Source organism: Taurulus bubalis (genome assembly GCF_910589615.1).
Source record: "Taurulus bubalis genome assembly, chromosome: 16".
NCBI classification, from domain to species: Eukaryota; Metazoa; Chordata; class Actinopteri; order Perciformes; family Cottidae; genus Taurulus; species Taurulus bubalis.
In genome coordinates this window covers 4,710,324-4,733,421 of record NC_136604.1, presented here as the reverse complement: position 1 = coordinate 4,733,421, position 23,098 = coordinate 4,710,324, and the positions used below count along the sequence as shown (strand labels likewise).

General features: G+C 41.8%; 1 protein-coding gene across 1 annotated transcript; it reads left to right on the top strand.

Annotated features, from left to right (window-relative positions):
* Window positions 1–5,382: 5,382 nt before the first annotated feature.
* On the top strand, window positions 5,383–9,997 carry trhrb (thyrotropin-releasing hormone receptor b; the record flags this gene model as incomplete). Its single annotated transcript, XM_079232283.1, has 2 exons — window positions 5,383–6,183; window positions 9,572–9,997. 2 exons carry the CDS (start codon window positions 5,383–5,385, stop codon window positions 9,995–9,997), a joined length of 1,227 nt encoding a protein of 408 aa, XP_079088409.1.
* Window positions 9,998–23,098: the final 13,101 nt, after the last annotated feature.

The window sequence follows — 23,098 nt, the reverse complement described above, 5'->3', positions numbered from 1 at the left end:
TGTGTGTGTGTGTGTGTGTGTATGTATGTATGTATGTGTGTGTGTGTGTATGTATGCATGTATGTATGTATGCATGTTTGTATGCATGTATGTATGTATGTATACATGTATGTATGTGTGTGTAAGTATGTGTGTATGCATGTATGTATGTATACATGTATGTATGTATTTGTGTATGTATGTATGTATGTATGTATGCATGTATGTATGTATGTATGCATATATGCATGTATACATGTGTGTATGTATGTATGTGTGTATGCATGTATGCATGTATACATGTGTGTATGTATGTATGTATACATGCATGTATGTATGTATGTATACATGCATGTATGTATGTATGTATGTATGTATGTATGTATGTATGCATGTATGTATGTATGTATGCATATATGCATGTATACATGTGTGTATGTATGTATGTGTATGCATGTATGCATGTATACATGTGTGTATGTATGTATGTATACATGCATGTATGTATGTATGTATACATGCATGTATGCATGTATACATGTGTGTATGTATGTATGTATACATGCATGTATGTATGTATGTATACATACATGTATGTATGTATGTATGTATACATGTATGTATGTATGTATATGTCAAAAGGTAACACTAGCTGACGATTTTCTGTCTCTCCAGTTTATAACTTTACATGTGTGTTAGCATGTGCTGTGTTTTAAGCTAGCGGTTAGCTAAAGATACGATAATGCGATGTTAGCTTTTCAAAATTGTCTGATCTGATTCTCCTGTAACTAGGCTACATTGCTTAACATTATTGATAATTATTTGATGAGAAAGGTCATTGTGTTTTCACATTATGATTTGTAAAGGACTCGATGGAGATGATGATGTTATGGTGTGGTGTGTTTCGTGTTCCTGTTTTATTTTGTAGTCATTGTCTTGTGTGTCCTCTGTGTTTCCTGCACTTCCTGCCCCTGTGATTGCCTGTTGATTGTCCTTGATTGTTACATTGTTATATTTACATTCTGGTGCTAGTGTGTTGTTGTTAGGATTGTAGTTCTGCAGTGGCAATTGGTTTTAATACTCTTTTCCCAGCAAAGACTGTTTGTAGTTAAAATGTTTAACGACTAAGATACTTATTTTGAATTATGTTAGAAGTTTATGTTGCATGAGAATAATGTTCCACCACTTGTGCTTTACAGTGTATGCTCAGGACTGCAGATTGGTGTTGTGTTTTTTTCGATATGTTTAGCCCAGTTCCTCAAGTTGAAATGTAGAATGTAAATGCCTGCCTGTGTGAATAGTCATTCACAAGACAGTTACTGTGTAATGCTGCATTCCTTCTCTTGGCAGGTTTTTTTTTTTATTTTTTTATTTTTTTTTGTTACTCCAGTAAATCACTTAAATGGTTAAAATGCAATATTTTGAAAGAATAAATTACATTTGAACATTCACATTTATAGCTTTTTCTTTTCTTCTGTACAATTTTCTTGAAACAATGCATTCAATCTTAAAATCAAGACATTACTTAAATAAATTATTGATCTTAAGTAGCAATAAATAATGTTGCATTAGTGATTTTATTATATATGCATATGTATGTTGAACTTAAAATACTTATTTCATTAAACTTAGACTAAAGTAAGTAAATAATTAAAGTGAACTAATGATTTTGAGTATGTGGCGGCTTGGCCTGTTTAGTTCTTCCATGTGTAAAAACGTAAATGGTTTGAGGCAACGGGTTTCCACGAGAATTTCTAGTAAAGTCAACTAATTTAGTTGGGGCTAAGAGTCTTTTCTAACGCTGCGTTCAGAACAAACACTGCATCATTTGTGGAGCTGCGGTCTCAACAATTTCGTCACACAAATTACAAATGTTCTCACCACCAGGATGTGAACGCATGTCTGTCCTCTCCTCTGATACTCTGACCATCAGGAGAACTGATGGATTCCAGTGGAACGTCTCGGTTTGGGTGCTGCTCAGGTGTGTCCTTTGGGTGGCAGTAAAACTCTTTCACTCCTGGTCCACGGCTTTTTTTTTTCTTCTTTCTGCCACTGCTGCTATGATTTGAATTATGTAATCGAGCAATGTTTTTTATGCAGGAGCTGCATATGATGGCACTATTGTTACTGTACAATAATAACAAGTCTCTGATAAATTGGCATTGATTTCAGCATGTGATACATTGTGTGTTTGCATTTGCAGATTTCTCCAATTCTCCAAAAGTTACCAATAGATAATGCCTCATGTGCATATTCAAACATATTTCAGAAAATGTGTAATACAAATAAAACATGTTCTTAATGTGGGTAATCTAAGTTTCATGGTGATATTTATTAGTTCATTGTTTTTACATCCACCAAACTTTCCAGTTTCCATCTATCTTCTGAAGGTTATTAAACAGGGATTTGTTCATATAAACTTAAACTTTGTGACGTTAGTCACATTCAAATCAGTCATAGTCTGATTTATTAAACATTTTATAACCAAAAACATGGAGAAAATAGATTGTTTTTGCATGGCTGATTTATAGTGACAAAAAGAGATATCTATAGCTTTATTTATTGATAAGATAATGCCTAATTTGCATATTTAAACCTAACATTTAAGAAAACTAGCAATCAAACAAGTACCTGTCTTAATGTAAGTTATTATGGGAATTGCAGACAGTTTTTTTCTTTTGCCATTTTACTGTCTGCCGAAAACAGCATCTTAGGCCTTAATTTGAATAAATTAAAAATAAATTAAAAAAATAAAGCTGCCAACAAACAAATCAGCCTAATTAATCACAGCGGATTTGACAAAACAGCAGGCGAACAAATATAGAATCAAACAAGGGACTGTTAAACGGACTCTTCCTTCATAGCTGAGAGATAATGGGAGTCATGGGAGAGGGGGTGGGGGGGCGTCATCATTACGTCATCTCCCTCGTCCCGGTCCACTTGTCTCAGGATGGACGGCTTCAGTACTCGCAGATCGGCCGTGAAGGCAACGTGTTGGTGCGATGAGCTCTGTGCTGCGGAGAGCGCGTGCACAGTTGGTGTAGAGGAGCGCGCGTGCACAGTTGGTGTGGAGGAGAGCGCGTGCACAGATGGTGTGGAGGAGCGCGTCGCCACCTCCACACTGCTGCGCGCAGAGGGAACAGGCCACGCCCACGGCAGACTCCCATGCTGCTGGACAGCACGGCGGTTACAACAGGTCACATGCTGGCGAGCACTGCTTTATTTATTTATTTATTTATTCATCTTCAAACTTCACAGGCAACATTTGTTTTTGTAAACTGAATCAGCTTCCTGTCCAGGGTAATACGTTGAGTGCCTTTAGTGCTTTAACTCATGTCAGTATTGCTCAGCTTTTGGGCAATTCAGGAGGATTTTCCGTAGTGGACTAAATATGTTTTACTGCATGGAGATGCTTCAAAGTGAGGACGTGTGTCAGATCTGATACAAACAATAACTCATAAACATCTCCAGTACTCTCGAGCCTGTAATGGCACCTCTGACACACTTTATATGGTCAGTATTTTATGAGCTGCTTAGTTTGTTTTTCAGGCTCACGTGCTTGAACATGGACTGCAGAGTATAGTATTTTCATCATATTGGGAGTATATATATATATATATATATATATATATATATATATATATATATATATATATATATATATATATATATATATATATACACACACATATAAATGTATAGTGATGAGCCAATTTATATAGTGATGAGACACTTTGCTTAAAGACAGGTCAGCATTTTCTTCCTCGATGCCAATAATTCATCCATCATCTGTACTTTGGGCATATTCCAAAGAACAATTAAGACAATCATATTTCAGAACATTATTCAGGATGTAACGACCCTTCTTAACTTCGTTCTGCGACTAGGGTTGGGTGCCATACTGGCACCGGTTCCAACACGTCCGGTACCTACCGAACCGAAAAAGCAACGCAGATTTCGGTGTTTCCTTCCGGTGCCTGAGCCGATTTAAATCCTTTTTTTTTTTACACTACTCTGTAAAGTTGCACGGTATATAGATACTAAAAAGGTAGCGCGGTGCCCGCACGCTAAAAACGATTATTAAAATAGCGCGGATCAGAGCGCACTCGCTGCTCTGCTCTCTGTCCGCCTGCATGCAGAGCGGGGCTCGAGGGGGCGGGGCTTCCAGCGCTCACACACACACACACACACACACACACACCCCCAGTGCGCGCACACAGAGATCGCTGGAGACACGAGCACGAGCTTTTGAACGTCCGTCCTCGGCTTGATGGAACAAATCTCTCCAGTTGATATTAATGATGACATGTTGTCCAGTAAAGCAGCAGTTTTAGGATCCAACAGTGTCTGAGTTCTGTTGCACACGGTCCCATCAGGCCACCTGATGCTTGTGTCTGTTCTTTTTTTAAATATATATTTTATAGTTTGAAGTTAAAATGTTTGAAGCTGTAGTTTGAAGTGTGTTTTGTATGTACTTATTTATTTATATCTATAGTATACTTTAAACAGTTAATAATATTGTTCAATTTGAAGAAAAAAAATTGCCTTGGCAATAAAAAAGTATCGGTTCAGGCACCATTTAGGCACCGGCATCGTTTTAAAAGTATCGGTTTAGCACCGGTATCGGAAAAAAACCAAGCGATACCCATCCCTACCTGCCACTGTAATCCTGTATTGCAGCTTCTTCGCCTAAAGGGATGCATATTAATCACAGCATCATTTTATAGACTGCAGCTCATTCCATAATGCTGCCTTAAAAAAAAAATTAAAGTGGCAGCCTGTTGATCTGAGCTGCAGTCAGACTGCAATGCATCTGCACAAACCTTAGGAACAGGGTTCTGATGTTCAGGGTTAATTAAACTAAAGTTCAAAGAGTGGCGCCGGCACGTTGAACTCATATTTACTAAACATAATGTCTGCAGCCTTCTGTGAGTGATGATGAAGCACCGGAACACTCGGAACTACGTTACATTGTGGCGTTTGAGCAGCTTTTGTTACTGGAGGGTGGGAGGAGGGTCTGGTGCCCAATAATGTCACGGTGGGCTAATCCCCTCGCATGCGTAATGGGAGCTCGTGCCAAGAGCAAGGCTTCAAAACCAACCCGACATCTGCGCGGCGGACGCAGTTCATTCTGACTCGGCGCCGCATCGCCCACTGGTTTTTATTTTTTGTAATTACGCACAACCCGAAACCCGGAGAGGGAGAAGAACCATCAGAGTCCGAGCGATGTGTTCACGTGCAGCACGCGACTGGGAGCAGCTGTGAGCTTTCCTGTTAGTTGTTTCTTTGCTTTTCGGACCGATAAACACCCGGACGCGCAGCGTTCATCCACCGCGCGTAAAACCCGTATACTTTGCGCGTCAGGAGGCGGACAAACCCCGCGGAGTGTTTTGGAGCGTCAAGATGGAAAACTTTACAGCAGCGGCTCCGGGGCTCAACGACACGTTGGGCTTGTGGACGGACTACAGTCTCCAGTACAAGGTGATCAGCAGCGTGCTGCTCCTCGTGATCTGCGCGTTGGGGATCGTGGGCAACGTGATGGTGGTCCTGGTGGTGCTCACCACCAAACACATGAGGACTCCCACCAACTGCTACCTGGTGAGTCTGGCGGTGGCCGACCTCATGGTGCTGACGGCGGCCGGCTTACCGACGATCACCGACAGCCTCTTCGGCTCGTGGGTGTTCGGCCACTACGGGTGCCTCTTCATCACCTACTTCCAGTACCTCGGGATCAACGCGTCCTCGTGCTCCATCAGCGCCTTCACCATCGAGCGGTACATCGCCATCTGCCACCCGATCAAGGCGCAGTTCCTGTGCACGCTGTCCCGCGCCAAGAAGATCATCGTTACCGTGTGGGCGTTCACGTCTCTGTACTGCGTGATGTGGTTCTACCTGTCGGATATCCAGCAGCTGGTGTACGACAACGTCACCATCATGGCGTGCGGCTACCGGGTGTCCCGGAAGTTCTACCTGCCGGTCTACTTCTTCGACTTCGGCGTGTTCTTCGTGCTGCCGCTGCTGCTGTCCGCGGTGCTGTACGGCCTCATCGGCCGCATCCTCTTCCTCAACCCGCTGCCCTCCGACGCCAAAGACAAGAAGAAGAAGAATAAGAAGAAGAACGGGCCGAGCAGCGGCGCCGACGACCAGAGGACCAGCTGCAAGAACTCGCGCCACTCCAGCTCCACCGCGACCTCGCGCAGACAGGTGTGTGTGTGCGCGTGCGTCTGTCTTGAAACAAGGGAATGCACATCTGGTGATGACGCGCCTGAATGCATCCAAGTACATTTACTCTAATTAGTACAACTGCAGAACTTGTACTTTACTTCAAAATGAAGGTTTCACACAAAACGTACAAAAAAATATGAAGATTAAGAATAAATACTACTACTACTACTACTACCTAATACTGCCTTATTATACAATATATATTGTATAAAAGTACGTCTCAAGGGGCATTTCTTCTAGAGTCCTTTAACAGAGCGGTATTGCTCCATAAATGTAAGTACACCATCTAAATACTTTACTTCCTGCACCTGTAAATAACTAAATAAATAGTGGAGAGAGCAGGCCTCACAACACAGTGTTGAAAAAATATTTATTTAGGAATCAGATTGATGCCACAGGAATACACCCATTTTAAAAAGGCCTCAGACATGCTTTTCTAATATAGATCCCCGAAATGGCATCTCATCTCCATCATGGTTTGCTTTTTGAGTTTCCTGAATTTCCTGTATGGAATAGCCTTCATTTCTATATGAACAAGAACAGACTGGAGAGTTTCACATGAAAGTTCTCTTTTTCTGGCCATTTTGAGAGTATAATGAACCCACAAATGTGATGCTCCAGATACTCAACTAGCTCAAAGGAAGGCCAGTTTTATAGCTTCTCTCACCAGCAGAACTGTTTTTAGCTGTGCTAACATAATTGCACAAGGGTTTTCTAATCCTCCATTAGTCTTCTATGCGATGAGCAAACACAATGTATCATTAGAACACTGAGTGATAGTTGCTGGAAATAGGCCTCTATACACCTATGTAGAGATTTCATTAAAGACCAGACGTTTCCACCTAAATAGTCATTTACCACATTAACAATGTATAGTCTATTTCTGATTAATTTAATGTATCTTCATTGAAAAAAACGAAGGACATAAGGAATTTTCTAAGTGACCCCAAACTTTTGAACAGTAGTGTATGTAGTAGTGTGTGTGTGTGTGTGTGTGTGTGTGTGTGTGTGTGTGTGTGTGTGTGTGTGTGTGTGTGTGTGTGTGTGTGTGCGCTTCATAGTAACTAATACTTAAAAGCAGCACATATTCACATTTGAGAAACTGCAACATGAAAATCTTTGGCATTTCTGCTTAAAAAGATTATAAAAGACAAAAGCCTAATGATTTGATTATAAAAACCTGTCAATTAATCCAGTGATTCTCAAAGTGTGTTTCAGAGGACCCGCCCACTTTCCCACTCTTTCAGAGGGTGGGGATAATGCACTATGAATTATAAAATTGTGCTGCATCATTTAAACATGCATCTGTGCATCCAGATGGGAACCATCTGCGTCAATAAAATGAGCATATCTGTCCATGAGAAACTTGACCCCTGTCAGTTTGCTTATAAAAAGGGCTGCGGTACAGAGGATGCGGTCGCCACACTGTTCCACCTGATTACAAAACATCTAGATCAGTCTAAGGACAACTATGCAAGGGTGTTGTTCTTGGACTTTTCTTCAGCCTTCAACACGATACAGTCTGATATATTGGTGTCAAAGATGGTCCAGTTAGAACTGAATCCATATTTGATTCACTGGTATGCATGTTTCTTAACCAACAGAGTACAGAGAGTAAAGGTGAACAGAACCCTTTCCTCAGCATTAACTACAAATGTTGGCGCTCCACAGGGTTGTGTAAGCTCAGCTGTACTCTTCACTCTTTATACTGACAGTTGTCGTCCTGAAGAATGTCTGTCTGAGGGTAGGAGCAAAGGACCAGGTCAGTACATTCTAAAGTACTCTGACGACACAGTTTTAATTTCTCTCTTAAATAGTTTCAGTGACCCTGGACTGCACCAGCAGAGAGTAAATAAGGTGGTTGAATGGAGTGATAACAACGCTCTCATCATAAACACAAAAAAGACAGAAGAGATTGTTTTTGGTACACCACTGGAGATATGCAAATCTCCTATTACTATTCATAGTGAACAGATCGATCAGGTATGTTCATACACATACCTAGGAGTAGCAATAGACCATCTTCTTTCATGGAAAGATCAGATCGAATCAGTGTGTAAGAAAACAAAGCAAAGAATCTATTTCCTTCGCCGTTTAAGATCTTTTGGTGCCAGTAGAAGGATTCTTCTTTTGTTTTTCACTTCTGTCCTTATGAGTGTTCTTCAGTACTGCAGTACCACCTGGTGTGGATGTCTGTCTGCAGCCCTAAAGTCACAAATGTTACAACAACTAAACATTTGTTCAAAGATTGTTGGACAACCACTTCAGGAGCTGTATGCTTCCACGTATGACAACAGCATGCTGAGGTTGGCAAAAAACATCACCTCAAACACTAATCATGTTTTGTATAGTGAATACAGGTTATTGCCCTCAGGAAGGAGATACGAGGTACCACTTTTCAAGAAGGTTAGACTAAAAAAGTCTTTTGTCCATCAATCGACTTTGATGCTAAACCGGAGATAGGCGGAGTGGTGGACAATGTGCTCTCGACTATCTGTACCCATGTATGTAAATGTGTTGTGTTTCAATGTGTCATGTCAATGTGTGTAATTCATGTTTTCTGTTTAAACATGCAACGGCTGCTGGGTCGCAAGACAAATTTCAGCACCAGCTGACGAATAAAGTTCATATCATATCATGTCATACCATAACTTACACCCACGGTAGCTTTGGGCCTTTAGAAACACGTCAACCTATTATGAATCAGTCACTTCAGTTGCCGGTCGTTCCTGAAGCCACTTAGCTTGATTCGTTAGCCATCCAGCTAGCTGGCTAGCATGGAGAAACAGTGGAGTCAGTCCACATCGGCAAAAAATGAGACAAACATGACGACGGTTCCAGTTTGGTTCTTTAGAGAACAGCGATGCCAGCCGGGCTAAAGCAACATATGATGACAAAGAATGCAGAATATCGGCGCAAAACAAATAAATATATACACATAGATAATTATAATACTTTAACAACTGAGATTACGGGCAACTGTGGCTCAGAGGGTAGAGTGTCGTCCCTAACCGGTTCGACCCCGCCTCCTTCAGTCCATGTGTCCTTGGACAAGACACTTAACCTTTCATGTTCTCCTGAAGGCGGTGCCATCGCTGTGTGAATGAATGTGAATGATGGGTGAATGACAACGCCATACAAGTATAGTATACAAGTCCATACCTTCTAATGGCCAGAACCTTCTCATTGTCAACTTAAAAGATGGTCTCTTTATGAATCATGGAATCTAAATCATGAAGAGATAGAAGCTAGAAAGCCTTTTAAAGCTGGTTCCTCCGTGTTCAGTATTGATTCGTCCGCCATAGACCCCTCCGGGTGTTTCACTGCTGCATGAGTTCTCATATTGATCCCTGTTGCCCGACTCCAGGTGACCAAGATGCTGGCCGTGGTGGTGATCCTGTTCGCCGCGCTCTGGATGCCGTACCGCACTCTGGTGGTGGTCAACTCCTTCCTGGACCGCGCCTACCTGGACAGCTGGTTCCTGCTCTTCTGCCGCGTCTGCGTTTACCTCAACAGCGCAGTCAACCCGGTCATCTACAACGCCATGTCGCAGAAGTTCCGCGCCGCCTTCCGCAAGATCTGCCGCTGCGGGAGGAAAGGCTCGGACAAGCCCGCCGCCTACAGCGTGGCCCTCACGTACAGCGCCGTCAAGGACACGTCCATGGTGGAGAGCGCCGACCACTTCACCACCGAGCTGGAGGAGCTCACCGTCACCGACGAGCTGCTGTCGGACCAGAAGACGAGGTTCCCGGACCCCTGCGCGTACGAGAAGGTGGACTTCAGCGACGCCTGAGGTTCAGGTTCGAGGCCAGACGGAGGATTTCAGGAGGGCCAATCGAGGGAGTTTGAAAAAAGTCACTTAATGGATTCTGCTAAGTGGGAATATTGTTTCCTGAGTGCCTGCTGAGCTTCTCAAAGCCGGTCTGCTTCGGCCGGACATGTAAACATAGATTACAGCCACTGAGAGGCTCTGATCCACGAGGATCCCGGACATTGTAAAGCGACAAACGACGACAGATAAGCGCTCTGTTATCTCATCCCGGACCTGCCGACGTGATGAACCGCGTGCGAGTCAAACACATGAGTGAACTGAAACGCCGGGGCCACTTCAGATATATGGACTTGTTGCCACAATCAAACTGGAAAGTGGAAGAATAACGCCAACGAGTCCGGCTCACGGGAGCCGAATTCATTCCTCATGTTCCGATTCACCGCTTTTCAGGTTGGGTCGGTTTCCTCAGCTTTATACAGACTTTGTGGATTTTAGGCTGAGAAAAAAAGGTATATTTTCACAACAAAAAAAAGCAGCTTTATTACCGGTTTTCCACCCGCCCCGCCAGATGTGTTCAGAGCAGACAGCCCATTGCAGGGTGAGTCACGCCTGAACCTTCACGGACATAACAGGCTCTATTTTTCATGCGAAGGACACGCACGCGGCCTCGAAGCCCGATGTGCAAACCAAGACGTACCGTGCTGAGTGTGTTGGAGGTCGGGGGGTTCGCGTCCCTGCAGAGGCTTCTGGATGGTTTGTACAAAGTACTCTGTAATATAAATCCAAAAAGTGCCATAATGACGTTATTGTGTTGTTTTAGCTCCCCCACCGCATCTACCTGCTTCTAATAAGGCCTACTTCATAATGGGTTTATAATTTGTCACTAATCGCTTCAAGCCAAAAAAACAAGGCTTTACAGATTAGTAATAAGCCATTGGGTCGCCAGGTGTCCCTTTGGTTGCCGTGTATATTCCTGTCTCGTAACATCAAACCCTTTTCAACACTATTCATGGGTGACATGTTTTCCGCAGTTGCCATTCAATGGCTGTGCATTGTGGGTGTGGTTACACACCTGTAACCACACCCACATATGATGTCACAGTGTCCCAACGCAGCCCAGAGTACAATTCTACATCACTGACTTTCTCAGTTGTATAATAGTTATACATGTTTACAAACAGTTGACACATTTTAATACAGCATTAGTTAGAACTTATAAACCCTTAATAAAATATATTTATATGACAACGGTACCGCCTTCACCCTTGAATTATGAATTATTTATCTTTGATTCTCTGAAGTTAGCAGCTGAGGTGGTTGTAAACCTCAATGCTCTACAATGTAAAAGACTGTACATAGTGTGACAGAGACTTAGTGTAAAGTAAAGCACATGTGGACATATGACATCTAAGCGTCAGTGTTCAGTTGATGCAAAGTGAAGTGAATGTTTTGTATCATGTGGGCACTGTGGATGTAACAAGCTTGGCTCTTTCACGGTGGCCGTGGCTGGCTGGACGTGTGATGTGTCGACATGCTGGAGTTTGTGTCTCCACATCAGTGGCTGTTTGTGAATCTGCGAGCAGTCTGGAGGACGGGGAATGTAATTGGGCAACAGCAGAGGAAGATGGAACCAGGGGGTTTCAATGCTTATGTGGAAAATGCTGCGATTTCTGCTTAATGATTGTGCCAACACTGTAAATGCCTTGAGTATCAGTAGATTCATGCACTCCTGTGTGTTCCCTGTGTATTTAAAAGGGATTGTTATTCATGCTAACTCCTCTGTTTGTCAAGAGAAGTTTTCTGCATATTTGCAAGGCCACTCTTGCTTTCGTTGTTGCCCACTCAAACAGTATAAATAGGATTTTGTGATGAACATTTGGAAGCTGCTGCCTTGGACTTGTTGTTGTGGAGTATAATGTAATTCTGTGAGTATGTTTGATTGTCGTCTAAATAGCTAATTTGTACATTTTATTGCTATGTTCCGTAATAAAGTTGTTGGAGTAGATTTGTTTTCTTTTTGGTACAGAAATGCACATTCGGGGGCGTGAATCTTTTTTCCATTAGAAATTAAACTGATGTCCAAGATGTTTTAGAATCAACTGTTCCTTCTCCTCACTAACCGCCCACTCAGCAGGACTTTAGTCAAAGGAGAAGAGAGAAGAGGGAGAAAATAAAAAAAAATCTTCTTGGACATTCAGAGGATCAAAACAACTTTTAGCAGACATCAAGAGCCAAATTTCTTCCTGTCAAACTGACTCAAAGACAGCCTTGATTAAGCCTGTTGCTCTGCACAGGGAGCTGCCCGATTTAATTTATATAAACCCCACAAATTACAATGCATATTAAAATGAGACTTTGTAAAAAAGAAGAAAAAAAGAGAAAAATAAAAAGTTGTTCTTCTTTCAAATTAAAAATGTCCATTCAACCCTTTGCTGCTACAACATTCTCAACCTTTTCAATGCAATGGACGGAGTCGTCACAGCTGGTCACCTTGACCCCAGGCAGCCAATCAAATTACACAGGAGGCGGGTTATACTAATATTCAACGTCTGCTTGAATACATTTTTCGGTGGCGCCCAACTGCCCATTCCCCCCCAAAAGAACAAATGCTGCTTTAAATAACAATACATGTGATGGTTATTCTATTAATCTAAATACTCATGATTGTGAACTGTATGATTTAGTGATTTTATTATATTTAAATGTGTTCATTGAACAGAGGCATCAAATAATATTCAAGTAGGGTTTTTGTTGACGGACAGCTCCTTTGACTCAATGGAAATTGACTAAATGTCAGACCGCAGCTCCCACCCATCACTTTAGATTAGACATTACAGGAACACTGGTTTGCATTCAGATGGAGACACATTTGCTTTAAGAGAATAAACGCTGCACTCCTCACCAATAAATGCTAATGCGGTCGCCATATCTACCGAGCGTCATCTAATATAAACTCTGCCTGGGCGCCGTTTCACTTAACTGTTAATTCACTGCCGTCACCAGGATGAGCTGCACGAGCAGAATTTCAAAAGGCTTCATACAATTTCTCTGGAGTGTGAATAATGTTGAGACAGAGACACACACACCTTTAGCCAGATCCCTGAGGACACTGTATTTAGTTTAACTTAGCTAAAGCTTTAGCTTAACGTCAACAAGCAGCACTTCTTTGCTTAAGAGCACTACTTTAAGAAACTCTCACACACACACACACACACACACACACACACACACACACACTATAAAAAGCAGCTGTGCCACCAACCCTGTTTGATTGACAGGTGATTGCAGAGCAGAAACACCACAGCAATTATCCATTAACAACAAGGACAAAATCATTTAAAAAAACAACCCTGCAGGTTCCCACTTTAAATGCTGCTCATTTATGACTTGAATGAGATGAATCACATTGCTGCCCCTCTGGTAGTTAAATAACAGGTCTCTCGCTATGATCTGTAGTCGGAACTTGTCTGATTCAAGTGTCAAAACAGACAAGGAGCAAAGGTGGGAAGTGAAGTTGAACGAGAAATACAGGACAAGAAGAAGAGAAAGTGAGGAAGGAAGAGCAGAGAGGAACATTGATTCAGAAAGAAGCAGTGAGGGAGAGTTGAGAAGCTTTTCGGCTCATTAACTCTGAAATTAAAGTATTCCAGCGCAATATAAAAAAAAAAAGGGCTGTTCTGTGATAACGGGACAGACATGTACATACAGGATGGAGAGGGTGGTGCTGGTGATGGGGTTAATTAGAGCGCCACTGCAACACGAGAGCAGCCTCTGCTTTTCTGAATAATTACACGTGGAAGGAAAAGGTGAGTGTCTGTTTGAAGAGGAGTCACTTCTCATCTCATGCAGCTACAGTAATGAAACCAAACGCTGTAAAGCCCCCAGCCCAGGATTTATGATGCCGTATATGTCAAGGATAAGACGGGAAATATTTTGTATTGGTCCATCCCACCACCAAGAAGTGTGTGTGTCCACTTACTGTTACTCTGTTATAGAACACACTGTTTGACATGCCGTGATTGTGGGCACTGGAGTTGATTTTGAGCCCATTATACATTGTTCATACATTGTTATTCACAATGGAACAAAAGACTACAGCATGTGTAACGTAACAGAGCCTGCTAGAAAACAAACTGACGGATATATAATGCTTCAGAACCTACGAACCCTCCAGATTACAGCTTAAAGAAGTGGTTTAACATTTTGGTGAACATGCGTATTTGTCTGCTAGCTGAGAGTTAGACGAGAAGATCAATATATTACATGTCTGTAGGGCAAATGTGAAGTTACCTCCAGCAGCTGGTTAGCTTAGCTTAGCATGAAGATTGGAATATAGGTGGGGAGGAAAAGCTAGTTTTGTTCTGTCCAAAAGTAATAAAATCCAGCTAGCACCTATAAACCTCACTTTCTTACACGCGTGTTATGTTGTTTGTTTGATAAAAACAGAAGAGAGAGTAAAAATGACCAGTGAGGTTTTTTTAAAGTCTTTGTACCACTTATACTCTAAGCTAAGATAACAGAAACGCACCATCTCATCTACTTCTCAACAAGAAAGCAAATAAACTCGATATCCCGGGGAAATTAAACTCTTAAAATCTACATTGCTTTATTACACGCCTTGTGTAAGTTGACTACAACTCTTCTGTAATTACCGTTATACAATATATAATTTTAGTGCATGAAAACATTGGCAACATGAATCAACAAGGTTGCTTTAAAGACCGTCTTATCTGCCTGGCTTTGAGATGTTTTCCACGCCGTCGTAACATTCACCGCCCGCAGAGAGACGAGCGCGCAGGCATGACATCCATAACACCCAATTACTCTCCCTCCATCTCCATCTCCCACCGGGGAGGATCTCTATTCATTACCGGAGAATGTGTAATCAACTCAGTAATGATTCGTCTGCACGAGCCTACTGGAGAAATGTGGGTTTGTTTCATTTAAAAAGGTGCCAATTACACCTGCAGAGAAAAGCAGTTTCATCATGAGGTGAGCTGTAATGATAAACCAATTGTTGTTGTTTTTTCCTCGAGCCCCAAGGCGGGACTGCAGAGAAAGAACAAAAAAAAAGTGTGCTACTTCTTCAGCACCACGGACAGCGACGTGGATCTATCAGTACTGGCAATAGAGTCCAGCTCGCACAAAACCTCATGATGGAGGATCAGGATCATGTTCTGGCCCTCAGATCCTGTTCTTTGTTTCAGTGGCCAACGACTACATCACTTAAAGTTACTGAGGAACTTTTAACTGACCTTCATCAATCAGTAAACGAGACCATCGGTTATGTCTCTATAGTTATTCTTAAAGCTCGTCATCCATGTCACCGGGTCGGATTACTTGCAAAATCAGGGAAAATCCTCCTCCTCCTCCTGACAGCAGACCCTGCTGTCAGTTTAAGCAAGAGGTTTTCTAAAAAGGACGCTAAAAAAAGAACAGAAAAGTCTGCAACAAAATGAAAATTCCTCGTAGGAAGTTAAAGTCAAAGAAACACCGGCACACGCTGAAGAAACATGGGTGAAGACTAAAGATCACAACGTCCCGGTTTCTTTTAGGAATGCACTCGTCACCGTCTCACAGTCTTTGTTCATGCAGAGAACCAATCTGATAGCAGCATTGTGTTTTCTTTAAAAAATATTAAAACAATTCATTACCTGTATGCTGCACTGTGTATTTAGTGTGGCTACCGAGCCGAGTGGATCTCTACGATCAGACAGAACTGGAGCGTCCAGGTTTCTGAAACCAGGTCACGCTCATCTACATGTTCAGACACCGTAACCAGCCAGCCTGTTATTTGGTACAAACCTGCAAACATTCTGTGGTGATGCCACACCAGCTCGTTGTTCTATATAATCTATATCTTGGCCAGGCTTCCCTTGGAAAAGAGATCATTGTATCTCAACGGGACCGACCTGGTAAAATAAAGGCTAATAAAAATAATAAAAAATAATCTAATCACTGAACTAATGCATTCCAATTACAGCTGGATCCATGCAGGCTGCTGTAGACGAAGCCAATCACCGTATGTGGTGGTAAGAACGGGACGAGGAGCTGATGCAGAGGGAGATCTGTGGCCTGAAGGCCCCGCTGGATGAAGCCCTGCATGGTTCAACATCTACCAGCCACTCTTCATCCAGAGTGTCTGAAAATAATACAATGCAAAACCCCTGAACATGTATTCCAGCTGCATCTGTGCAGATTCACAGTCTACAGAGCAGTTCAGGGTTCTGTGGTTCTAAACCCACGTGAATCATTGTGAACACCGTGAAGAGAGAAATATCCACCAACCAGCCTGAATAGATGACGACATGTCGATCATTGTGTTGTTAAGAATGTACAAAAATATGAGTTGCAGCCATGGCAACGGGGGAAGAATGACACAAATCTGAATCTTGTGCACTCGTCACCTCAGCGTTTCCCCGACCGGGAACCAAACGTGGGCCGCCCAGAAGCCCAGAAGCCCAGAAGCCCAGCCACTAGACCCCAACGGGGCCCTTGGTGCAAACGCATCTATAGCGTTGGTATTGTTGTGCCTGCTATGTCCAATTCTCTGATTCACAGATAACCGTGCTCTCTCTCTGCCAACATACCGCCTGCAGTGCAAACAAATAAATAGACTGGAATCTGCTCAGCAAGCTGCTGGAGGAGTTATGTTCTGCTTTAGCAACATGGGATAGATCTCATTTGTATGAACTAAACTATGAACCAAATACATTCGATTTAATCAACTACATTAAAGTTGCATTTGTATTTCATTGAATGTCACGTGACTCACTTGGTAACCTCTGCAAGCTGCATGTCCATCTTAGTTAAAGTATCTAGTTCTGCATGACACGGAGCAGGAGCCAGCTGCACGCCTCCGGTCACGTCTCCTGACCCTGCAGCCAATGAGACTCACTTTGAGGGACTCACATTTTCTTTTTAAACAAAAAGGAATGGCTGTCAATCTCGCACGCCCTCTTTTAATTAAGTCCTCTTAGAGCCGTCTTTGTGAAAGGCACGCGGCGTCGGCCTGACCGCGGCGACCCGGGGATCTGGCGAGCGGCGGCCATCTCCCATTACTCGCTTCCCTGCGGTCAGATGGCTCGATACGCTTGTTCTGTCGAGGCCGACCTCGGAGACGTCCTCGCCTCTGGCAGGCCGCCTTTGAGTAATCATGGGACGCCGGTGCGGCTCGTAAAAACGAGCGGCGGAGTCTGATCCAATTGCGCAGCAGTAATTAAATAAAAACAGAGTGAAAATGATTTTTCTTGAGCAATACAATGGGAGGGAAAGAAAAAAAGGGTGATTACAGACAGCCTCGGGGTGGGGGGGCGGGGCCGAGGACACAAATGGCGGCTCGTCTTCAGAACATTGCCGGTCCTGATGAAGACGGTTGATTTGAAGAAGCCGAACTGCCTTTCACTGGAGTCGCACTGATCTACGGTTCCTTGGTTGTTCCAGTTCACACAACACTGGCAATTTCAGGCTTATTCAATAAGTTGGTCGGAAACACAGGCTTCCGTTTGTTGTTGCCTCCAGCCGCTCACAAAAAGACTCAGATATGGATCTGTTTCTCGCTCTGGCGGGTTTAAGCCTTTTCCCAAATCTCATCCTGCGAAGACGCTCTTGTGTCTCTCTCGCTACTTTCCTGGGTCGCAATCAAAGAAGTGGACATTTCTCCCCCCGCCCCCATCCCCCTCCATTAGTTTCCAAGTCCATTAGTTTCTCTCTTGAATCTTTTCCTATCTCTTCGATTGCTTGGATGAGTGGTCTTCTTTGGGGTTTTCTTAAAATGGAAATAGAAAATGTCTCTGATGAACAGACATGCTTGTGTACTGGGGGGATTTGGGGTTTTGGCATAAAGAGGAAATGTTCAAAAAGTTGAAAACGCATTCTTCCATTATCCGTTTCTAAAAAAGGCACACGTACTTTAGTTTAATATCACAGAGGATTAACGCATCAGACGCCATCTAACAGTGTCAACAACTGATCCAAGCGGGGAAGAGAAGCGCAGCTCGTCATAAACAGGTATCAGACATGATGGAATCTTTAGGCCTCGCAAGATTTTAGGCTCCAAGACCATCCGATCCGTCTCAGATTGAAGATGATGCGACTGCAGCCTGTGAAACATGGTTTATGGGAATGTATGGAAATGAACGATTGGTTTCTTTCATACTTTCACAGCGTCGGCGGTAGAACGAGCCAAGCAGAGGGATTCCCCCGGCGCCCTCGTCCCCACCGACCATCTGACTAAACACTACGACCAGCCGTTAGCTGGTCGTCTAGAGAAAGCTACACTGTAAAAAAAAATCCGTATAATATACGGTAAATTACCGGCAGCTGTGGTTGCCTGAGCTTTACCGTAAAAAATAAAGTGAAACCGTACAAGACATTACGGTATATGTTTTTGCAACCGTAAAATTCACAGTTGAGAACTGTTTTTTGTTTACGGTAAATTACTATTAAAAAAACGGATATATCATAAACCTGTTTACGGTTATTTGCTTTAGAAATAACATCAATGTTATAAACGCGTTTACGGTAAATCTTTTTTTTTTAAAGCAGTTATACCGTAAACCTAATTACAGTCTTTCTCAGTGAAAAACACAGTACAACTGTACAATCAATATATTACGGTACTAGTTCAATTTAACGGTAAATTACTGGCAGCTGTGGTTGCCAGAGCTTTACCGTAAAAAATAAAGTGAGAACGTAAAGACAATACGGCATGTGTTTGTTTTTTTTAAACAGCAGTTATACCGGGAACCTAATTACAGTCTTTCTCAGAGCTAAACACAGTACAACTGTATGAGTTACGGTATTTTATTACAAAGTTCGAAGCAAATTGACGCAACTATGGTCGCCAGAATTCTATTGCAAAATGATATGGTACAACGTATAACGTATAACAATTGGTTGGCATAGATTTTATAGTCAACATCAGGAAATATTAAATAAAGCCTATTGTAAATCAAGATACAGACCATCATTGATAAACCTTAAGAAATTAACATTTTCTGTGAAAAACAGGTTGAACTGATCCAATAACTTGACCGTATACTCACAAAGCATTGTTGAGATCTTGAAGAAACAGCATGTGAAGGATTACTCATGAATAAACATGAAAAGATTAGCCACTTGAAGATTAGCTGAGTTGATCAAGAGTAACAAGCAGGCATGAAAACGGGTCAGGGGTGAAAAAGGTGAGAAGGATTTTACCCCTCTAGGGGGGTCCGGGGGCATGCTCCCCCGTAAGAAAAATGTAAGTATTCCATATTTTAAAGCATCAATCTGATGCATTTTGAGATGCTTTTTTGCCAACCTGGGGAGAGCTGGAGAAACTTAACTTCAGCCATGAGTCAAACATTATTATGGCCTGCTTACTAAGTATTATGCAAGCCATTTCATGCCAGCCTGTCACTGGGTCTAACATTTACAGTCAGACCTGCAAACTCATGAGGGGTGAAAAGGTGACACCAGCGGGGCGTGGAGGCAGTGACGGGAGAGTCAGTGCCGAACAGCGTCACTCGTCGAGAAGCTGACAAACTATGATCATTATGGGTTTTAATTCTTCTTTTGTCAATACCAAGTGTACATATATACATATATATATATATATACATATACATATATATATATATATATATATACATACACATATACATATATATATATATATATATATATATATATATATATATATATATATATATATATATATATATATATATATACGTATATATATATATACAGTATATATATATATATATATATATATATATATATATATACACATATATATATATATGCCACGGACTCTCCGCTGCCAGTAATCTCACTCGCTGTCTCTCCAACAATGTTAGCGAACGTGTTAGCAAGCTGACTAGCTTGCTATTATTAAATGAAGCCACTGTAGACATCTTAACGCTGATTGGCCAAGACTCGACATGTCAAAGATCTTCTATTGCTAAGATGATCACGACCTCAGTTTTTTTTCCGTGTCCCACTCCAATCTCAGAAACGGCGGACAGTTGACCCCCCCCCCCCCCCCTCTCCCAAAAACTCTTCGGATCTACACGATCCACGTAGGTCACCTATTTTGGTTTCAAAACGGCGAATTTCGCCGAAAGGTGAGGGATTTTCATGTCTGAACAAGTCGCTGAGTCCAGACTTGACTGAAGAGGGCACCCAACATGGTATAGAGTCTCACACGGACACAAAGTTCAGGAAGCTGAGCTGTTCGGGAAGTTCTGCTTGAGGACTTGTATCTTGACCATCAGGTGTTCACTGTGGATTGGGAAGATCCTCTCTGCAGCCAAAAAAACAGAAACAAAGGCAAAGTTAGATTGATGCAGTGCTTGAGCATGATGCCTACACAGAAACATTCACTGCCTTCTGGTGTTAAACTGATCTTCACTGACCTAGAAAAAAACAGCACTCTGGAATAAGTATCAAGTCGAATGTTAAAAAAAAGAAGACACATTTTAGCACAAAGGCATCATCAACACGTGTTACATTTCTGTAATCTTGTGGCCTACAGATGCCTCCACTCAAGCAATCAAGACTATCATCACGTTTCACGTTTTTAAAAACCAGGGTAACTGCACATCTAATTATTCCATCAATTAAAAAAATGTTGTTTGTTTTTTTTCAGAGACCTTTTTAAATGCCTCTAAAAACAATAACACAACTATTGTTGAAAAAAAGAAGAAACTAGAATACAGTAGTAGGTAATACGCAGTGTGCAATAGCTAATACATCTGTCTTTGCCACACAGTTAGATTTTTTTTTAATGAGACCCAGTCCAATGGGAAACAATGCCCCCCTGGCATTTACAAGATGTACATGAGGATATGTCCTAGAATGACTGACATGTTACTGCTACGTGAAATGAAATTTAAGAGGGATATCAGTTCAGAGGACAATATTTATTTTTACTAATGCAAAACTATCTTCCAGTTTTATGATTTCTTCTATGTTTGCATAAAGCTGTTGGCTCAGGCCATGGACCTGAGCAACCCTGTCTCCTAAAAATTACATTCCCCTAAAACTAAAAACGCAGTCTCAATTACGTTTATGTTTGACATATTACAAATACGTTTATAATCTATGTATGTTTGTATTATTGTTTTCATGTATATGTTTATAAGCAACGTATGTTTGTGTTATTGTTTTCATGCTTTCCCGCTGAATTTAAGAATATTTGAATTTCTAAGCTCTGCGGAGGAAAAGACACTAACAAGGATTCCCTCAGTAGCGGCAAGCGAAGAGGGGCAGTGTGAGGCCGGTTACGGGGCCGGTCTGGAGACCGCTTGTTTGGGAATGCAGCCCAAAGTGGGTGGTAAACTCCATCTAGTGCAGTATAACACTGCAGTCAACTCAACAGACATTCGGATCTCCGTGGTCAAATCAGCAGACACTGATATGTTAGGAAACGCGTTCAAACGAGCGGAAAGAGCCACGTGACACAACATCGGATTTTCAAAATACTGACTGATATGGATGTGTTCAGAACATTTCTGAACACATCTTAACTGGACCAATTCAGATATTTTACAAAGTAAAAGTCCTACATCCAAAAAAAAAAAGTTTATCAGTCATTAAATATTCAGAAATTAGATTTTTGGATGCAAGACTTTTACTTTGTAAAATATCTGAATTGAAAACCGGATGTGTTGTGTCACGTGGATCTCTCCGCTCGTTTGAATGCATTTCCTACGGGCTGCATTCCCAAACAACCCGACTCGGAGAAGACCGGCCCTGGCGTGACGGGGGCTGTTACCGGCCTCACACCGCCGTGCAAGCGGTCTTCAGACCGGCCCTGTTACTCTTCGCTTGCCGCTACCGAGGGAATCCTTGTTAGTATCTTTTCTGCCGCAGAGTTTAGAAATTAAAATATCCTTAAAAGCATGAAAATAAAAGCTATAACACAAACATACGTTGATTATAAACGTATTTGTAATATGTCAAACACAAACGAAAAAACAAACATTAGTTGATTATAAACGTATTTGTAATATGTCAAACACAAACAAAAAAACAAACATTAGTTGATTATAAACGTATTTGTAATATGTCAAACACAAACGTAATCGGGCAGACAATACGTTTCCAGTCAAACGTAAATTGAGGATGCATTTTAGTTTTGGGGGAACGTAATTTTTAGGAGACAGGGTTGGTTTGAGGATGATCCCTTGAGTGAAGTTTGAGTTGTGCTTGCACCTATCATTTGCTACAATGAACTATAACAAAAAATAAAGCTTACCTTTAATTAGCCTTGACAAGACTGGTGTCTGAGTCATTGGGTCTAGACTGAAGACAGGTGGGACAGAATATCATGCAGACATGGCATGATGGTCAGGAAACTGGAAATTTTGGCAGGTGTGTTGTCATCATTTCGGCTTGAAGACCTAAGTCAATCTGGTGTTCGTTGTAGGCTGACATGATCCTCTACAGCCAGAAAAAAGACAAAATAGAAAACATTAACAATAAAAACAGTAACAACAATACCAATAATATAACTGTATACAGCAAAAACGTACAAAATGGTGAAAGAAAGAGTAGAATAAAAGAAAGAAAAAGTATAGTATATCTTTTTTTTTTTAAATAAAGTCACATTAAAGTATATAAAAAAAATATTATGCAATGCCTAGATTTATGCAGTGTTTAGCGCCAACGATACATGCATACACTGTCTGAACATGAAATGGCTACACAGCGCTATAAAAAAATAGATGACCCTAAAGCCTTCTGTTGTTAAATTAACATCCACTATTTATCCTTGACAAAACTTGTATCCGATCAAAAGGCTAGACTAGTAGAACAGCAAAGAAGGTGATGAGGTTCATGTGAAGGTCCATGCTGGTAGTCGTAATCACACCTGAAAGAAAGAGTAAAGGATGAGTGGGAGGGGGGGGTGTCAATCACTGACACCTGCTGTGACCTGTCCCTCTCTCCTTAGATCTCACTCCCTCTGTGTAGCTGTCTGTCTCTCTGTCTGTCTACTATCTTCAGGTCGTTGGTCAAGGCCAGAGTCTGGATTGATTTTAGATTTTTTTTTTTTTAAGAGTATGAACAGCATGAAGGACTTTATTCAGAAGTGGTGCTATAAGTATGCAATATATTGTGTGTCTGGGGACA